The sequence below is a fragment of the Salvelinus fontinalis genome, chromosome 21, assembly GCF_029448725.1.
Source record: "Salvelinus fontinalis isolate EN_2023a chromosome 21, ASM2944872v1, whole genome shotgun sequence".
In the NCBI taxonomy this organism is placed as follows: domain Eukaryota; kingdom Metazoa; phylum Chordata; class Actinopteri; order Salmoniformes; family Salmonidae; genus Salvelinus; species Salvelinus fontinalis.
In genome coordinates this window covers 28,976,787-28,996,740 of record NC_074685.1, presented here as the reverse complement: position 1 = coordinate 28,996,740, position 19,954 = coordinate 28,976,787, and the positions used below count along the sequence as shown (strand labels likewise).

The following is a 19,954-nucleotide window of genomic DNA, read 5'->3' as shown; positions in this document are numbered from 1 at the left end:
AGTATGTACAGATAGGTGTAATCTAGAGCCAAGTGTGTTGATTTTGAATCAAACTATTGACACACTTGTTGCATTATGCAACAGAACGGGGCAACAACAGTAATTTATGAGACAGTTTAGACAGCGCAGGTGAGTGCAGGTAGAGTAGACAGAGCAAGTGTTTGGTCATTGCAGCCCTGTTCCACCCCTTTATGTTAATTTATCCATATATGCGAACACACCCAGTGTGTGTAACGGCAGTCTATCTCTTCCTCCTCTTCGGACGAGGAGAGGCGAGAAGGATCGGAGGACCAATATGCAGAGTGGTAAGTTTCCATGATTTTAATATCCACGAAAACAAGATACAATACAAAATAACAAAATAACTAACCGTAACAGTACCGTGCGGCACAAACACTGACACAGGAAACAAACACCCACAAAACACATGTGAAACCCAGGCTGCCTAAGTATGATTCTCAATCAGGGACAACGATTGACAGCTGTCTCTGATTGAGAATGATACCCGGCTGAACACAAACATCCCAACATAGAAAATCAAACATAGACAAACCCACCCAACTCACGCCCTGACCAACTAAATAAATACAAGAAAAAGGAAAACAGGTCAGGAACGTGACAGTGTGTCTATGCAAAGTAGGCACATTTGTTTTTCGTTATTTTAACATAAAATAAAAAATACCTTAAACAATAAGAAAAGGTAAATATGAGTGCATTCCCCCCCAGAAAAGTGCCATTTGACAATAAATTGAATACCTGAATTCCCACCAGAATCCCTGAACTATAATTCAGTCAATATCTGATGAACTATACAAATTCAAAAGGTTTAGAATATCTTCATCCATTATCCAACTGTTCTATTTATCTTAACAATGTCGATGTCCGTTGCTAAAGGAATGCCACAAAACGCAAGGGAGGAAATCTTGTAGAAAGGGCACATTTCTGTGAACAAAGGGACACAATCTGGGCCCCTTCTCTTTGTGTCCCAGGTCCTCTGATGGGGGCTGATAAGGGACATTTAAGTAAACAGAGCGCTGGTTGCATGCTGCCTCCACAGCAGGCGTGACCTCCCATATTTCACCTCATCTAATTGGCCAAGGGAAAGGCCCAATCACGCAGATTTATAATCACCGGTACTCTGTCGGCAGGACGATGAAGACCGGAGGTCTGGATGTGTGTTGTCATCCGGCCACACGTCTGTGTTTGGGGTGTATAAAGGATTACAGTAAATGCACGGAAAGTCTTGCTGGAGAAAGCTGAAATGGAAATGCAAAAGAGATGCAGAGAAAGAAATTAGGAGATGAGCCTCAAAAAGCTCTTCAGGATTCTAAGTGCTTAGGTCACTGTGGGACAAAGCCCAATTTAGGACAGAACATACTTGTAGCTTTCTGTCTAGCTCTCTGTCTGCAGGAAGCAGTTAAGAAAATAAGGAAATTATGCATTATGCATTATGAATAGTCCAAGTGTTTCTCACAGGTAACCCATGTTCCTTATAGACATGAAGGGCATGACATGACATTACACTGCCTGGACTATTCATAAATGATCATCCCTCGTCGATCTTTGGAGCATTCCCATGGGTTTGTGTTTTGCTGTGATTTGTGTGGTAGACCACATCCACAGTGTCATGACATGTTTTTGCGTGAACATTCGGCGCTAGCCAACGGTATCAGGCAGTCTGAGCTCTCACAGATGCAAAGACATGTCCAGTCAATCACTTGCTGTAGGATTTTTTACATGTCCAGACAGACGGTCACACTGCCCATCATGTGGTCTTCCTCTCCCCATTAGTGGTCCATGTGAATGAGTAGGGTTGTTAGGGGTGAGAAGTGGGGGCTGAGCTGTAGGAGGTGTAACCTCGTCCATCTTGGTGGCTCCAGTGCTTAGCAGGCTGGTGTCAATCATCTCAACCCCCTGGTTGAAGGGAGGTGGAGAGGACAGTGGGATGGACCATAAAGTTGCCCAAATGTTCGCACTCTCCAACTGGGAAGGGTAGCTTGTTTTGGAGACTGTCCACACACCACATCTATCTTATTTTGACATTGATGGTGCTTCACTAGTGTGACTTCGATATTATTTTCCTCACTCTGTGTAATGTGTTTGTACACTCTCAATATAAAGTTATAAAACAGATATGTAATGTCACTGGCTGTAGTAGTGACTGACTGGCTCTGTGTTAGTCAGCTCGCAAATCAATCCCTGCAGAGCCAGCTGTCACAGTAAATTACAGCGGACCAATGCATGTGGTCTCTGACAGCTTAACACACACACATCAAACAACTGGGCCGACTGTCTCTCCCTCTCTCTCTCAAACACATCACACATCACACCGGCTGTATCACCTCCTGCTCATTTGGTGCAAAAGACACAACAGAACCCTGGCTCATAAACAAACTAACTCACAGGTCATGTGACGATGAAAGATCAAAGGGGCTCTCAGCAGCCATGCAGACAGATGTCTATATGTGTAGCGTGTGTGTGTGTGTGTTTTCGTATAATCTTGCATTTGTGCGTGAGTGTGTGTATGTGTTTGTGAGTGGTCTCCATTCGTATCAAATCAAATCAAATTGTATTTGTCACGCGCCGAATACAACAGGTGTAGTAGACCTTACAGTGAAATGCTTACTTACAAGCCCTTAACCAACAATGCAGTTTTAAGAAAAATACCCTAAGAAAATAAATAAAAGTAACAAATAATTAAAGAGCAGAAGTAAAATAACAATAGCGATGCTATATACAGGGGGTACAGGTACAGAGTCAGTGTGCAGGGGCACCGGTTAATCGAGGTAATTGAGGTAATATGTACATGTAGGTAGAGCTATTAAAGTGACTATGCATAGATAATAACAGAGAGTAGCAGCAGTGTAGAAGAGGGTGGCGGGGGGGGGGTGAGCAATGCATATAGTCTGGGTAGCCATTTGATTAGCTGTTCAGGAGTCTTATGGCTTATGGGTAGAAGCTGTTTAGAAGCCTTTTGGGCCTAGACATGGTGCTCCGGTACCACTTGCCGTGCGGTAGCAGAGAGAACAGCCTATGACTAGGTGGCTGGAGTCTTTGACAATTTTTAGGGCCTTCCGCTGAAACCGCCTGGTATAGAGGTCCTGGATGGCAGGAAGCTTGGCCCCAGTGATGTACTGGGCCGTATGCACTAACCTCTGTAGTGCCTTGCGGTCGGAGGCCGAGCAGTTGCCATACCAGGCAGTGATGCAACCAGTCAGGATGCCCTCGATGGTGCAGCTGTAGAACCTTTTGAGGATCTGAGGAACCATGACAAATCTTTTCAGTCTCCTGAGGGGGAATAGGTTTTGTTGTTATGCAGTATCTCTCAATATTTTTTTATATTTTTTGCTCTAAACCAACGGATGATGGATGAAGACCTTGGGTGTGAGAACAGGAGATGACAAGAGATGTGATGTGGTCAGCAGCAGGACATACTGTACATGTATAGGAAGATTTATGATGTCTTACCTGTGTGTGGTTTACAACACAAGGCCACACATGAGAGGATGAGAGCAAAAATAAATAGCGCAATAGCAAAAACACCAATGGAATGTTGGAGAAACAGAACTATGACTGACTGACAAACTGTCACACTGACTGACAAAATGAAAAGTTAAAATTCCTTTGGACTTGAAATTCCTTGCAACATAGGAACATTGGAAGATGTCATTCATGTTAATCATCAGCATTAGCCATCTGTTTCTTATCTCTGATCCCTGTCAAATTAGCCTGTCTGCTCATTAAAGGGTTGATAACTTATTTAGTGCTGGATGGTGGGTGGGTGTGAATTGGTTTAGGTATAATATTTGATTTAACTTTAGATTTCACTGCCTTGACCAGCATATCCTCCCAATGCCCTTACAATGCCGCACAAAACACAATATCACATATAAATAGAATGCCATTAGAATAGGGGAAGCTTGCGTTGACTCAACTCACTCTGCTCCTTTCCTGCTCAGAGCTGCCAAATGTCCTGCAAAAGAGCTCAGGAGACAGCTCAGAGGGGGGGGGCAGGAGACAGAGCAGAGGGAGAAACACAATTAAATCAGTTTAATCACCACACAAACAAGTAGCAAAAACAAACTGCTTAATATAGGGTAAGTGACGTTTGAAGACTAGTGCTGCCGAGAACCAGAGACTTCCACACTGCCTGGTTCTGGCTCATCATCAGAGGAAGAGAGAGATGGGTGGAGAGGGGTAGGGGGATGGAGAGAGAGAGAGCTGTGGGTGAGACAGGAATAGGGGGACGGAGGAGGAGGGGACCGGCTGAACAGATTGTTGAGTGATAGTTGTGTCTGAGAAGGTCAGTGCCCTGGCGCCACTGCTGCTACACTGCTGAGAGACAGAGGAGGGTGGAGAATGAGCCCTCCCACCTGGGCTCCTTCAGCATGGATACACAGGAACTAGATCAGATTCACTTTATATCAGTCAACTGATGATTCTCACCAACTAAACCATTTGGACAGATTCCTATTTCTGAGTGGATATGAGACAAACTACTGAGCACCTGTATTTAAATGATACAATATTAGGCCTACATATACCTGGTCTCAACTCACTACCTCTGTCTTGTCTCATCCCACGTCACACACTGACCCACAGGATACAGAACATGTCTAACTGTCCTTTAAGCACCAGATTAGTCAGGGAAAAAACGTTTTACTTTGTTATGGTGACAAAGTCTGCAGTGATACAATTCTAACATCAAATCAAATCAAATTGTATTTGTCACATGCGCCAAATACAACAGGTATTCACCTTACAGTGAAATGCTTACTTACAAGCCCTTAACCAACAATGCAGCTCATGAAATAGAATTAAGACAATATTTACTAAATAAATAACAGGCAGTGATTGTCAACAATAACAGTTTTCCGGATGTGGGAATAGTGGAATGAACCCAGGCAGGCCACGTCTCTTGGCTGCCTATATCCAAAAAGTATGTGCTTCTTGGGTTGCTTTTTTTGGGTAAATTATAATAAATGATATTTTCTTGTTCTTAAAAAAGTAACATAGGGCAAACCCCACCCTGGGACATCCAATGGAAAGATAAGAAAACAAGTAAGCTAAACATGTAAATAATATACATGTAAAACATAGGCCAATAACGTTTTCTGTCCTATTTCATGCAGCACAACAAATTCCCATTAGAAAGAGAATAGGATATTTATAATATAATATTTCATGGTCAAATTTTCTCTATCAATGTTCATTTGCTGGACCATGATATTTGATAATTTATCAAAATGAATTATGTTAGATACAACTAAATGATACTCATCTTATAGCACTGCAGTAATAACATAATATTTGATTTGATACATTGCACACGACACACGCAACATGTTTGAACAAGTAGACGATGCAATTGTGCGATCATTGACATGGAAATGTATTATTCTAATTTGGGTGCTCAAGTGTACAATTGACTATTTTGGCAGTCGTTTCCCCTTAAATGCTGCCACTTTATTATTGTAATTGTCTACTTTTAGGCTAGGTGCTTGCCCCGTCTTGCCTAGACAGGCAGGAAAACGAATATTGTTCAAATCAATTCCATATCAATTCAATTATACTTTTTAGGACTTCTGAAGGCTGTAAAACATGTAGAGCAGATCCCACAATTCGCCTACAGTCTTTAACATGTATTAAAAGTGAGCGTCATAAGAGTTGCAATAATGTTCTTTCAATGCCCTATTTGTATATTCCTTACGTTTTCGCTTTTAAATTGAGGTCTCCTTACCGTTTATTGGAGAGTTCTCTTCACACTCGAATGCTATGTTGTCGCGGGGGGCGTGGGTAGGGCAGGGGAAGGGGGGTGCTGGGGTCGGCCTGGGAGGAGGTGACAGAGGGTTGTGTGAGGAACTGCCGGGGTTTAAAAAGGCAGCCTGCCCAGCGCGGTGACACCAGACCTGAAATCACCCTCGACTGCGCAGGAACTATTTTATGAACTTATTGCACACGGATTTGGACCAAGTTTCTAATTGCTTCATAAACGTTATTGATCCATTCGATCAACATTATTTTACTTGATAAAGAAGAAGAAAAGGATACTCTAAGAAGAATGGAGAAGTGGACAACCCCTGAATACTATGACTATGATTATGAAGATCAGGAGAACAGCACCATGTGTGACTACTCTGAGTGGAAGCCGTCCTACTCAGTCATCCCAGTCCTCTACATGCTCATCTTCATCCTGGGTCTCTCTGGCAACGGTGTGGTCATCTTCACTGTGTGGAGGGCTCAGGCCAAGCGCCGGTCAGCAGACATCTACATAGGCAACCTGGCCATGGCTGACCTGACCTTCGTGCTGACTCTGCCACTGTGGGCAGTGTACACTGCATTGGGCTACCACTGGCCCTTCGGTGTGGCCCTCTGCAAGATCAGCAGCTACGTAGTGCTGCTCAACATGTACGCCAGCGTCTTCTGCCTCACCGCCATGAGCTTTGACCGCTACCTGGCCATCGTGCACTCTCTGTCCAGCACCCAGCTGCGTACCCGTGGCCACATGCAGGCCTCCCTGACGGCCATCTGGCTCCTCTCCGGCCTACTGGCTGCCCCCACACTCATCTTCCGCACCACCAAGGATGACGAGAACAGCGACCTCATCTCCTGTGGCATGGACTTCAGCCTGGTGTTGGGTGGGGGTAATCAAACAATCAGTCAATCAAATGAATTGAAGCAGAAGGAGTCCATGTGGATCGCAGGGCTCAGCATCTCCTCCTCTGCCCTGGGCTTCCTCCTGCCCTTCCTGGCCATGATGGTGTGCTACTGCTTCATCGGCTGCACCGTGACACGCCACTTCAACAGCCTGCGTAAGGAGGACCAGAGGAAGCGGCGTCTGCTGAAGATCATCACCACCCTGGTGGTTGTGTTTGCTGCCTGCTGGATGCCCTTCCACGTGCTGAAGAGCGCTGATGCCCTCTCCTACCTGAACCTAGCTCCAAACACCTGCGCCTTCCTCCGCTTCCTCCTGCTGGCCCACCCTTATGCTACCTGCCTGGCCTACGTCAACAGCTGCCTCAATCCCTTCCTGTATGCCTTCTTCGACCTGCGCTTCCGTTCCCAGTGCCTCTGTCTGCTCAACCTGAAGAAGGCCATGCACACCAGCCCCGCCAGCTCCATGTCCTCCCAGAAGACAGAGGCCCAGTCGCTGGCCACTAAGGTGTGACGTTTATGCTGTGGTCAGGGCATGGGAGAGGGATGTCAGCCAGAGGGAATAGGTCTCCAGCTGCCTTTTCCTGTCCTACCTCCATCGTCACCTGAACACTGCAGGTAAATCTAAGATTTCAGAGGTGCAAAATGATATCATGACCTATTCAGCCACATACATGTGGACTGCAGACTGAGTGCAAATGTACGTGTCCTCCAGACTGTGTGACTGAGGAAACTGATAGTCAGTCTTCTGGCTGTAATCATGACCACTGACATCCTCCAAGCTCACTCTCAGTGATTAGGAAGTTTGTACAAACCCCTTGAACTGCTTGATACAGGGGGCCAAGCTCCATACCAGGGTGATGCAAACCAGACCCCAGACATTTTGGACAGAGTTGAATGTATTTCAAAGGGACAAAGCAGCTCATATTGTTCTCCTGGTGTTCCGTGTTGACTTAAGGCAAGTTCTTGGGTGGGTTGTCCCATGGCTCTGGCTTTTAACACTGGAGGAGTGTATTATACATGCATTTGTACCATGCTGTTCTTGTTTTTTTTAAGCACTTGCTCATTGGAAAGAGGTGAGACCTCTTCCTCTGCCCCAGTCATGATGTAAGGGTGTGTGTGTAGGTCCAGGAAAGGTGTTGCAGCTTGATTAAAAAGTTGTAAGGGGAGATAAGGGCACGGAGGGAGGGGGGTGGTCCCAGACGGACAGATGGCAGCTGACAAATGTTGTCGAGGGAGGAGATCCAACTAATAGGTGGCTGCTCTGACAGATTAAATTCTAGTGTGTGTGTGTGTGTGTGTGTGTGTGTGTGTGTGTGTGTGTGTGTGTGTGTGTGTGTGTGTGTGTGTGTTTATTGAATCAGGATTGGGGAAGGCATGAATTAACTTGTTTTTATTTGACTAAGATGTGATACATGCTGTACAATGCTTTTATGTGATGATTTGAAATAAAACGTTTTCTGTTGAACTAAAATCCTCTCTTGTGTCACTGTGTTACTTGTTATAATGTCATGCAAACACTATTCAGTATACATACTTTGTCCTGTTAGCACACAGAGTTGAAGGGTGACAGTCTCCCTCCCATTGTGTGCAGTTAGAATGAAAGCTGTGTCTACGGGAAATACATATGAGTTCTATTTCCCGCTCCAACGTTTGTTTTTTTGCTCCTTTACGACAGTGTTCACCTTCAGAACATTAACAGACATTTGTTGAAAATGTGTTGATAAAATGATGGAGGACAATGTATTCTTTCTCAGAGAACTGTGTTGATCATGTAAACCAGTGTAACCATGCTACCACATCTCTCCCTCGCTCCCTTCAGCAACATGTAAGCTTGAGTAGCTTCTTTTAAAGCAAATATCTAAGATTCACTCCCCATGTGTAATGTCAAAGTATTGTAGTGTACCATTACCAACTCACTGTTCCATAGTTGGGATGCTTTGCACTGAGACCAGTTTAAGCCAATAAAGATAATTGAACTATTGTATTAGTAATTTGCAGACAAGCACTGTGTGTACAGCAGTTCACTGACCTGTAAGAGACCATCCCCATGATTAACAGATTTGGCTGTAATGAGCTTTGTTCTGGACATAATCAGTAACAGCAGGGGGGGGGGGGGGGAATAGGAGGAGGAATAGGAGGAGTGGGCTGATAATTCTGGGCCACTTACAGACACCACACTCCTCCTGTGAGACAATGTTTGCCTTTGTTGACATGATAAATTGGGCTTGGAGGAACCTGAATCTGATTCAGCAGTTAAAGTGTGGCCCTGGAGACTTGTTATAAGTTGTTTATTTCTCATTATCTCAAAATGTACAGACACCAGTCAAATTCTTCCCAATTAGAAAACCCTGTCGCTAATCTACAAAATAAACGTGCTCTCTATCATTACACCACCATGTTGGAATTCCTCGTCATGGAATTCTCTGCGTGTTTGAGAAGCCCAATAATGCAAACATGTTTTATCTGCTTCTTCACAGCTCCAGAGCTTCATGCATGTTAAACTCAAGCACTACTACACTACGAACTAATCTCATGTCTGATAGAGACTTCAGTCGAGAGAAGGAGGATATTGAATGGTTAGTTAATTTATCAGACATGAGATTTCAAGTCCTCATGTCTTCCTCATCAGCAGCTGTCTTGACTGGGTCCACATCAGACACACCTGGCATCGCTCTGTGTAAAAACACAGCCCTATCCTCCATCTGCCGACACCACTGTGCAGGGTCAGAGAAAAGTGTGAAAGACAATCTGAATAGATTATACTCCAAGGTTTTCAAGTTTTATGGAGGTAATTTGATCATATTATACAGATTTCACGGCCTGAACCTTGCATATGCTTGGCAACATAGCTTCTCTTTGAGCTAAAGAGGGCGTTTAGCCAGAGCAACATGAGAGACATTTGTCCCTCTGGTCCCTCATCCCACTGGGTTACAAGTTTGAGTGAGATGGCATGGTTGGTATGCCACAGAGTGCTTTTCAAAATAGATTACACAAGAGATTTCCAATCAACATTCCTCTATCATAACAGTGTGTGGGTTTCAAGTGGGCCTATATTTATGACAGCAGTCTTACCATAGGGATTTCTCATTCAAAATCCTCTCATTTGATTCCCTTAATGGACTTTGCATGGGATGACAAACCAACTGAACAGAGTTTTTCTTCTTAAAGGACATTTAGCTCACATTTTAGTCTCATAGGTTCTTTATATTTTAGTTATTTAGCAGACACTCTTATCCAGAGAAACTTACAGTAATGAGAGCATTCATTTTCATACTGGTCCCCCATGGGAATGGAACCCACAACCCTGGCGTTGCAAGCATCATGCTATACCAACTGAGCTACACCGGACTTGATCTATATAGCTTTGCTGACATTTTAGCAAACAGACTCATTTGAGATTGATAGTGAATGTCATTTTTTTCTAACAGGCGAGAAAATGAACACTGTATGATGTATGTTGGAACTATTGATCACGGCATAAAGACACCCCAGCTAGCACATTTGGTTCCTTGGAAATAGTGGGAATGTACGTTTTTGGTTTCCCATTGGTTCTAGGAATGAAGCCATACGCTTCCTAACCGATAAAACTGTTTTTTAAACATTCTGTGAACGGCTGTGAACATTTTATTATGGTTCCCTGAAAGTTTTCCTGGATATTTAAAAAACGATGTTTTGCTTGTACATACTATATACATTTCACAGACACTGTACATTTTAAACTAGTTTCATTTTTATTTTAAAATAATAATAATTAGTCCCACCCTTCAGCTCCCCTCAACCCCTCCCATCTATCTCTAAAAACCATCCAGTCCCAGCCTTCAGCTCCCCTCAACCCCTCCCATCTATCTCTAAAAACCATCCAGTCCCAGCCTTCAGCTCCCCTCAACCCCTCCCATCTATCTCTAAAAACCATCCAGTCCCAGCCTTCAGCTCCCCTCAACCCCTCCCATCTATCTCTAAAAACCATCCAGTCCCAGTCCCAGCCTTCAGCTCCCCTCAACCCCTCCCATCTATCTCTAAAAACCATCCAGTCCCAGCCTTCAGCTCCCCTCAACCCCTCCCATCTATCTCTAAAAACCATCCAGTCCCAGCCTTCAGCTCCCCTCAACCCCTCCCATCTATCTCTAAAAACCGTCCAGTCCCAGCCTTCAGCTCCCCTCAACCCCTCCCATCTATCTCTAAAAACCGTCCAGTCCCAGCCTTCAGCTCCCCTCAACCCCTCCCATCTATCTCTAAAAACCGTCCAGTCCCAGCCTTCAGCTCCCCTCAACCCCTCCCATCTATCTCTAAAAACCGTCCAGTCCCAGCCTTCAGCTCCCCTCAACCCCTCCCATCTATCTCTAAAAACCGTCCAGTCCCAGCCTTCAGCTCCCCTCAACCCCTCCCATCTATCTCTAAAAACCATCCAGTCCCAGCCTTCAGCTCCCCTCAACCCCTCCCATCTATCTCTAAAAACCGTCCAGTCCCAGCCTTCAGCTCCCCTCAACCCCTCCCATCTATCTCTAAAAACCGTCCAGTCCCAGCCTTCAGCTCCCCTCAACCCCTCCCATCTATCTCTAAAAACCATCCAGTCCCAGCCTTCAGCTCCCCTCAACCCCTCCCATCTATCTCTAAAAACCATCCAGTCCCAGCCTTCAGCTCCCCTCAACCCCTCCCATCTATCTCTAAAAACCATCCAGTCCCAGCCTTCAGCTCCCCTCAACCCCTCCCATCTATCTCTAAAAACCGTCCAGTCCCAGCCTTCAGCTCCCCTCAACCCCTCCCATCTATCTCTAAAAACCGTCCAGTCCCAGCCTTCAGCTCCCCTCAACCCCTCCCATCTATCTCTAAAAACCATCCAGTCCCAGCCTTCAGCTCCCCTCAACCCCTCCCATCTATCTCTAAAAACCATCCAGTCCCAGCCTTCAGCTCCCCTCAACCCCTCCCATCTATCTCTAAAAACCATCCAGTCCCAGCCTTCAGCTCCCCTCAACCCCTCCCATCTATCTCTAAAAACCATCCAGTCCCAGCCTTCAGCTCCCCTCAACCCCTCCCATCTATCTCTAAAAACCATCCAGTCCCAGCCTTCAGCTCCCCTCAACCCCTCCCATCTATCTCTAAAAACCATCCAGTCCCAGCCTTCAGCTCCCCTCAACCCCTCCCATCTATCTCTAAAAGCCATCCAGTTTTCTACTTGCCATATATTTTCCAGTTGCACTGTGCTGTTTCACAAATGTTCTGAACCTTTCTATTCTCGTAGTTTCTACAGATTTGAAATTAAAGAGTAATAATGTTCATAAGAGTATTCATATAGTATTGATCGAATGACTAACGCTTTTCTAGTCACCCAGCAGTGCTATTTACAGACTTCATTTTAGGTAAATGTTGTGATTGTTCAGCCATTCCTGAACCTGTGACCAAAAACAAGCTACATATGGGCAGTACCAAAACAAGTGATCTAATGATTCTGTCTCTTTGCAAAAAAACAGCAGAGCTGGGATAGTTGTATCCCCCATATACTGTACATAACGTTCTATTGGCTGCAAGAATTTAGTATATAATAATTGAAATGGAAAAACTACATTTTGAATCCGGTGTTGTTTTGTATATCAGTTCATAAACCCTGTGCCATGGAATCAGCACATCGAAAATCTCTTCCCAACTATTTTGTCCTTAAATGGAACTGGTATACTTTTTTTACATATCAATTTTCTTTTAACTAATTTTGGTCTTGCAGGGCCAACAGACAAGTTCCTTAGGTTCTCCCCCTTCTACTTACCTCCTCCAGTTTTGCGGTATTGCTACAATCAGTTGGTGGTAATTTTGGATAGAGCAGATATTTCCATATATTTTTGTTAACTGCATGTGTGACAAAACTCCATCAGTCCTATTTATGATATCAGGTGTGTTCATTAATTCACTCTGGAGTGCCAGAGTGCGCTCGGAGTGCGCTCCGAGTACGGTCAGAGTGCGCTCAGACTCAGAGTGCGCTCAACTGGTGTTGCACGTTTGCAAATTCCTCAGTTATTCTGCGCTCTGGCACACTCAGAGGAGAGTGTTCTGAAATCGGAATAGATAGGCAGAGTGAATTTACGAACTCATTAACAAAGATTAAACCGTTTTAAAAAAAACATTAAAACATTTTTTTAATCGATTAGTGTATTTGAGTTTAATCATAATATTTGTTGTAATATTTGTTCTGTCTTTTCTGGTGGATTAAACTGAAATTGCAAACAGCTATGTATGGCTTGTTTTAAAAAGAGCTATATTTCGAAAATTATTTCATTTTCAAATAACCGAAAGTTGCAATCTGAATAAAGGGGAAAAGGCTATTTTGAACACGGGGTGAGCCATTCATACATATCTGCTGGAGAACCAATTCATATTTAAGTATAACTTTTTCATGACTGAAGCCTTTAGTGAGAGGGAGGTTTAATTAACATTCTGAGAATGGAAATGATAGGTTATTTGAAGGTAATAAAATAACGTTCTGAGAACATGTTTCAATAAGACTTCTAATAACACTGCTAGCTTAGGTTAACTGTTTTGAACTCCAAGCACAGATCGGACACATGGACATGTATTTGCTTAGGCATTAATTATGCAAACACATCCCTTTTTTATTGTGGCACGACATGAGTAAGACTCAAATCTATGATCTTCTGTTTTCTATCCATGGAATTAGTCCACTGCGCCACCAGGATGGAGCTAACATGCCATGTTTGTTCATTTCAGTCTATTCAAACAGACCCCATTTCATAGGAAACAAGCACTCATTAAGATCAGGTGTGGTCAATGAGTGTGCATGGCCAACACACCTGAACACACTTCACAAGATAGAGGATAGAGAGAGTTTTGTTGATACTGAGAACGGAATGTATATGTTTTCAAATAACATTCTTAGAACGTTCTCTGAACAGTACTAAAGTTTTCTTGTGGTTTTTATGGAACGTTTTCTTAACGTTCTCAGAATTGAAAACATGACTTTAAATAGAACCACGAGGAAACCTGAATAAAACTTAATACTAAAGTAATGAAATTCCAACAGAAGAATGTTGTTTCTTAGCGTTCTTGGAACAATGAGAATATACCTTTAAATAGAACCATGAGGAAACATGTAGGAAACATTATGCTGAAGTACTGAAATTCCCACAGAAGAACATTGTTTCTTGATGTTCTCTGAACTATTTAAGACCAATGCCAATATCAAACGTTCCAAAATTGAAATTAAATGTAACCATGTTTGAACTTTCAGATAACGTTCTGTTAAAGTAATGAAATACCAAGATACTTTTTTTTTGTCAAGTTCCTTAAAGGAAAATTCCACCCAAAAAACATTTTGATCTACATGAATCTATTGTTGATGTACTCCAAAAATGTTTTCTATGTCAGCAATCAAATTTTGGATGTTTTTAAATAACATTCTTAGAACGTTTTCTGAAGCAAAACGCAGCATCATATAATGCAAAACTGTCACGCTCGTCGTACGAACTCGGACCAACATGCAGCGTGATCTGGGTTCCACATCTTTTATTTAAAGTAAGTGAACCACAAAACAATAAACAAAACGTGACGACAATGGCGTGCTAACACACATAAACAATATCCCACAAAACACAGGTGAAAAAAGCTACCTAAATATGATCCCCAATTAGAGACAACGATTACCAGCTGCCTCTAATTGGGAATCATACAAAATCACCAACATAGAAAAACAAAACTAGAACCCCACATAGAACATATAAACTAGACTAACCCCCCAGTCACGCCCTGACCTACACCACCATAGAAAATAAGGACTCTCTATGGTCAGGACGTGACAAAAACGCATCATACCAGCTTTATTTCTGTATTTTGTAAGTTATATATCTTGAAAACTTGAATTCTTTAAATGTGCTGAGAATGTTCCAAAGCCAAGCAACTATCCTGCATCATTCCCAAAAAGTTGTGGGAAGGTTGTTTGCAAAATAACCATTGGACAACCACGCTCTCACCAAGATCTCAGAAACATATGGTTCTCAGAACATTATGTGCTAGCTGGGACAGCTCTGCAGTTGTCACGCCCTGACCTTAGAGAGCCTTTTTATTTCTCTATTTGGTTAGGTCAGGGTGTGATTTGGGTGGACACTCTAGTTTTTCTATTTCTTTGTTGGCCGGTTATGGTTCCCGGTTCAGAGGCAGCTGTCTATCGTTGTCTCTGATTGGGGATCATACTTAGGCAGCCTTTTTCCAACTTTAGTTTGTGGGATCTTGTCTCTGTCTAGTTGCCTGCGAGCACTACATAGCTTCACGTCGCTTTGCTTTTTGTTTCTGAGTTTCATCGGAATAAAACATGTGGAACTCTATGCACGCTGCGCCTTGGTCTACTCATTTTGACGAGCGTGACAGCAGTGGCACTGTTGTCTCTGCTCTTTCATCTTCTCCTTGTTAGAACCACTTCTCCTGTTTCAAGACAAACACATCAACACCCCACTGAGCCATCTAGATGACTAGATGACGAATGTAGCCTCTACCTAGCTAAAGGAAAGCACCAATGTTACTCATAATACTTGAAAACATATAGAATAGTCATTTGAGAGGTAAATTCAACACCAGCAATACAATATATGACAATCTGCTTTATGAATATCAAGTCCTTACAGGCATTTCCAGTGCAATACACATTATGCAAAGACAACCTCACACTTAATAAACAACATAGAAATCATTTCACCTTTTTAAAATAGCTGGCCAATTGATTATACCACAGAATGTAATTCGACTAGGGGAGAGAAGTCGAGTTGCAGTGTGCTAGTTATTATATCCTTTGCCCTAATGGCTATCGTCTGTGGACATGTCAAAACGCCCATGACACTGTATGGGAGGTGTTACCACATCCAGGCAAACCACTATGAATATTTACCAACCCCAGCACATTGTGGGTCAACTAAGAGTTTCTTCTTTTGCTTACATTTATGTGTTGTTTGTTATCAGGATTGTGTTTCAAAATCATTGTAGATAACACTCTAACCCTAGGTTAGGACCCTAGGTTAGGACCCTAGGTTAGGAGATGAGCCATCTCAACCAAATACCTCTCCCTCCCAACAGACCTCCACAACTCATCTACCTGTTTTGAGTGACCCGAGTCCAAATCACAATGGGGTAATACTATTAAAACAGGTATAAAGTCAGGCCTCTTGTCATACACACATCTCCAGCTGTCATAAATCAGAGCAGAAGAAACCAGGCCAGGCAAAAGCAAAAATAGATCCAGAGGAAGTGTGTGCACGTTTCTCCTCCATCTGAACAATGGGGAGAAGGTAGCCCAGGCCACAAACCGGACCTTGGACCAGGCCTGGTCGTGCTGTGGCGGGATGGGGAGATGACCCCTGGAGCGTCTTGGAGGACCCCTGCCTTCCTGCTGCCTGCCTTACCCTCCTCCCTCTCTGGTGGGTGATGGACCTCAGCGGACAGGATAGAGTCAGCAGGCCAGGCAGGAAAGACAAGCGGCAAGGTAGGGGTTCCTGTCCAGGGATATCCTGTCTTTCAGCAGCATCGCTCAGCTTCATCCCCCTGGCGCGAGAGACACACGCCCCACCTGACCCTATAGGAGTTCAGGGTGTTAGCAGGAGCAGTTACGTAATGCTGTGATAGGATCTGATCAAACTTGGCACTCGACCGCACTCCTTGGCAATTGAATAGTGGGATAGGGGGGATGGGTGGGATGGGTGGGGGGGTTGATCCACCTCACCATGCTAAAATAGACTGTCTGTGAGAAACCAAAGAATGCACCCTCACCCTGCCTATCTATCGCTTTTCAGCCCAGTCTCCACATAGGCGTGAGCATGTGACCCAAACACCTGAGGTGACATAGTGGAGCCCTTTCACACAAGAGGGGTATCGTTAAGGGAGTCACGTAGTTTCCGACAGCCATGGGGGAAGAAGGGGTTCTGACTGGGGGACCACTCCGGAACTACGGGTGTGAGGAACTGAATTATCCTGAACGGATCCTCCTCTCTAGGGCACAAAGCACCCCTTCATCTCCTTCTCTATCCCCATTGTGAGGGAGCCCTCTCTCTGCACAGAAGCCATCTCCCTCTCTCAGGACCACCCGAGGACTAAATGAAGCCTCTGTCATCAGCCCCAGCACAGAGCCAGTTCAGCTGGACCCATTCAAGCCCTCTGAGCATAACATTACTCCATCTCAGGAACTGACAGCTACACAGACAGACAGACAGACCTGAGGACAGGTACAAACGTGTTAAGGTCAAGAGGTGCATTAGCTAATTCCATCATTTGATCAAAGGGTAAGTTTGTAATGCAAAGATGCGTTATTTTCTATGTATAGACATTTTCAGTATGATGAATACAAATTGAATAAAAATTTGTTACAGAATCAGTGTATATAAAAATTCCCTCACACACACACGTACACATGATCAAATGCACGCATGCACGCACGTACGCACACACACACACACACACACACACACACACACACACACACACAATCAAATGTGCGCATGCATGCACACACACACGCATGCACACACACACACACACACACAAACACACACACACACATTATCAAATGCGCGCATGCATGCACATACACGCACGCACGCACACACACACACAGACAAACTCTTGTAAAAAACAATTAATTTTGCTGTTCCACATTTCAGCATTTGGGTTCTATTATTGCAAGCGCCATTGGTGTTGATGCCTGCAACAACAACTAGCTGCCACCCACCCACCAACCGACCGACCAACCGAACCAACCAAACCACACAAACAACACACATACAACGCACGCACGCACGCACACACAGATGCTCTCTTATAGCCTACACAGTCTCCTCTTCCTGACAGGTGGCAAGCTGAATAAGGACCCCCAGAACAGATTCATGGCAGAGAATCAACCCCAAAGGAGAGGAAAGGAGGAACTAGAGATGGGAAGCGATGATCAGACAAAAAAAATGAATATAAAGATGTACGGGGGGGGCAACCCTTACAAAAAACTCCTACAGGAATCCTGCAGGAATTTGCCCCTTTGTGCATGAATTGTGCAGGTGTCCTGCAGAAATCCTGTAGTATTGACAAAATCCTGAAGGTAAAAGCCCTGATGTTCCTCCAGGACTCCAGTAGGAGTATGACTTGTCCTAGAGAAATTTAGAAAATCCTGCACAACAACGTAAGTTCTTGCAGGTATCCTGCAGGACCAAAACCTGCATGATTTTGGTCCTGCATGGGGTGGCGGATAGCCTAGTGGTTAGAGTGTTGGGCCAGTAACCAAAAGATTGCTGGATTGAATCCCCGAGCTGAAAAGGTAAAAATATGTTGTTCTGCCCCTGAACATGTCACACCCTGATCTGTTTCACCTGTCTTTGTTATTGTCTCCACCCCCCTCCAGGTGTCACCCATCTTCCCCATTATCCCCTGTGTATTTATACCTGTGTTCTCTGTTTGTCTGTTGCTAGTTCGTCATGTTTGTCAAGCCAACCAGCGTTTTTGTGTCAGCTCCTGTTTTTCCCCAGTCTCTCTTTTCTTGTCCTCCTGGTTTTTGACCCTTGCCTGTCCTGACCCTGTACCCACCTGCCTGACCACTCTGCCCGACCCAAAGCCTGCCTGCCATCCTGTACCTTTGCCCCTATCTGGATTTCCCACCTCTGCCTGACCTGATCCTGTGCCTGCCTGCCGTCCTGTACCTTTGCCCCTGTTGCTGTAATAAACATTGTTACTTCGACACAGTCTGCATCTGGGTCTTACCTTAATACCTGATAGTACAAGGCATTTAACCAACTGTTCCCTTGGTAGGCTGTCATTTTAAATGACTTTCCTAGTTAAATAACGGTTACATTAAAAAACGTTAAAAAGATATATATTCCCGCAGGTCCAAAATCTGCAGGATTTTGATATTCCTGGCTGCAGGATATGGCAATTTCAAGTTAACTACAGGATTTGAGATATGTTGTGACAACAGAGAAAACATACTTTTGAAATATAGTGCAATATCAGACAACATTTCAACTCAGCAGACGTGAGAAAATGTATAAATGACAATGTCCACATGCAATAATTATAGTGTATGCTACTTTTATTTATAATGGTTTCGGTAGGTCCACATTTCAGTCAATGTAATAATGTCAATGTAATAATGCATTTTGTATCATGCTGCCAGTTTAAGAAATACCTTTATTCATACATACTCTGAATGTATAAATACAATGTAAAAAGTTGTATACATTTTCATAACAAATAAATAAATAGTTAAGTTCAGCGCTTCCACCCTTTCTCAGTCTACCTCCCACTTTTTGGGTTGTAAACAGATGCAGTTCCCTTGTACACCTTGGATGTCTTTCAGGTAAACACAGGTGGTACATATGTCTGTGCATTTGATTAATTGAACCTCATTTGAATTGCCAATCTCTTTACGAATCCAAGAGGCAGTGCCTCCTGTCTCTTAGTCTCTTATTGTGCATCTTGTTGTCATCACTGCGTAGCCCACTTCACTGCCTACGTCAACAAAAGACATGACCATCCCCACTGACCCATGTTGGGTGACCACTACATGGTTTACTAGTTTCGATAAGGTACTTGCTGTTTTGGAATAAATGTGATTCCCTTTAATGATCGCTCCATGGTGAAATGTACATGTTTTTTTGTAAGTAACGTCTGATTCTTCAAGGAGAAAATCCTCCCTTGATGTAGGGTTCTGTGCAACAGGATACCCTAGTAAAAATACACTTGTTTTTTTCACATTTGTTGGCGAGATTGTAGCCCCTTAATATTTCTTCAACAAATCTTTTGCTAGCTTGGTTTGATTCTGTGGTGAATGTAATAGTGAGTAGTCTTGGGATGTGTTGGTAGAGAGTGAACATTTCCATTATTTGTCCTGGTACCAAGTCTCCCATTACTACTTTCAAAGATTAATGCACTTTGAGCCCACAAAGGTCCCCAGTTTCGGACAGATGTAGGTGCATGCAAAAGTATGTGGACATTGTAGCTGACTTGACATTTCCCATACGATTGTTCAAACCTAATAACAAATTCTCAAAGGAACATCGCAGCCATATCAATGTCATGAGAGGTAACCGTGTCTTTCAGTAGACAATAGATACTGTACTGTACCCTGCACCAGTAGCAGCAAATGTTGTAAGCACTGCCTGGGTAAAATCCCATTTAAACAGGGGAGACTATAGAACAGCAGGAAGTGTTGGAACTCTGTGGCTTTCCAATATTTGAGTAAATTAATTGAGCGTGGTGGTCTTGTCACATTTACAGGTGGTTTTATGGCAAGCAATATTTTGTTTATGCCCTCTACTTCTCTTCCAGTGTA

At 43.7% G+C, this 19,954-nt stretch overlaps 1 protein-coding gene and 1 long non-coding RNA gene across 3 annotated transcripts; one reads left to right on the top strand and one right to left on the bottom strand.

Moving 5' to 3' along the window:
* Positions 1 to 306: 306 nt before the first annotated feature.
* LOC129818575 (uncharacterized) lies at positions 307 to 4,010 on the bottom strand. Of its 2 annotated transcripts, none has more exons than XR_008753960.1 (3): positions 3,940 to 4,010; positions 3,154 to 3,257; positions 307 to 1,256 (listed from the first exon to the last, which is right to left on the bottom strand). It is a non-coding gene; the product is annotated as an uncharacterized LOC129818575 (long non-coding RNA). The 2 variants fall into 2 exon arrangements; XR_008753959.1 differs by having other exon boundaries at positions 3,154 to 3,288; positions 3,940 to 3,996.
* A 1,874-nt stretch (positions 4,011 to 5,884) lies between these two features.
* LOC129818574 (apelin receptor B-like) lies at positions 5,885 to 8,648 on the top strand. Its single transcript, XM_055874612.1, has one exon. The coding sequence runs from the start codon at positions 6,062 to 6,064 to the stop codon at positions 7,166 to 7,168; it is 1,107 nt and encodes a 368-aa protein (XP_055730587.1). The 5' UTR covers positions 5,885 to 6,061; the 3' UTR covers positions 7,169 to 8,648.
* Positions 8,649 to 19,954: the final 11,306 nt, after the last annotated feature.

Coding starts and splice junctions, on each gene's coding strand:
- LOC129818574 (XM_055874612.1), top strand. CDS start 6,062: ATGGAGAAGTGGACAACCCCTGAATACTATGACTATGATTATGAAGAT.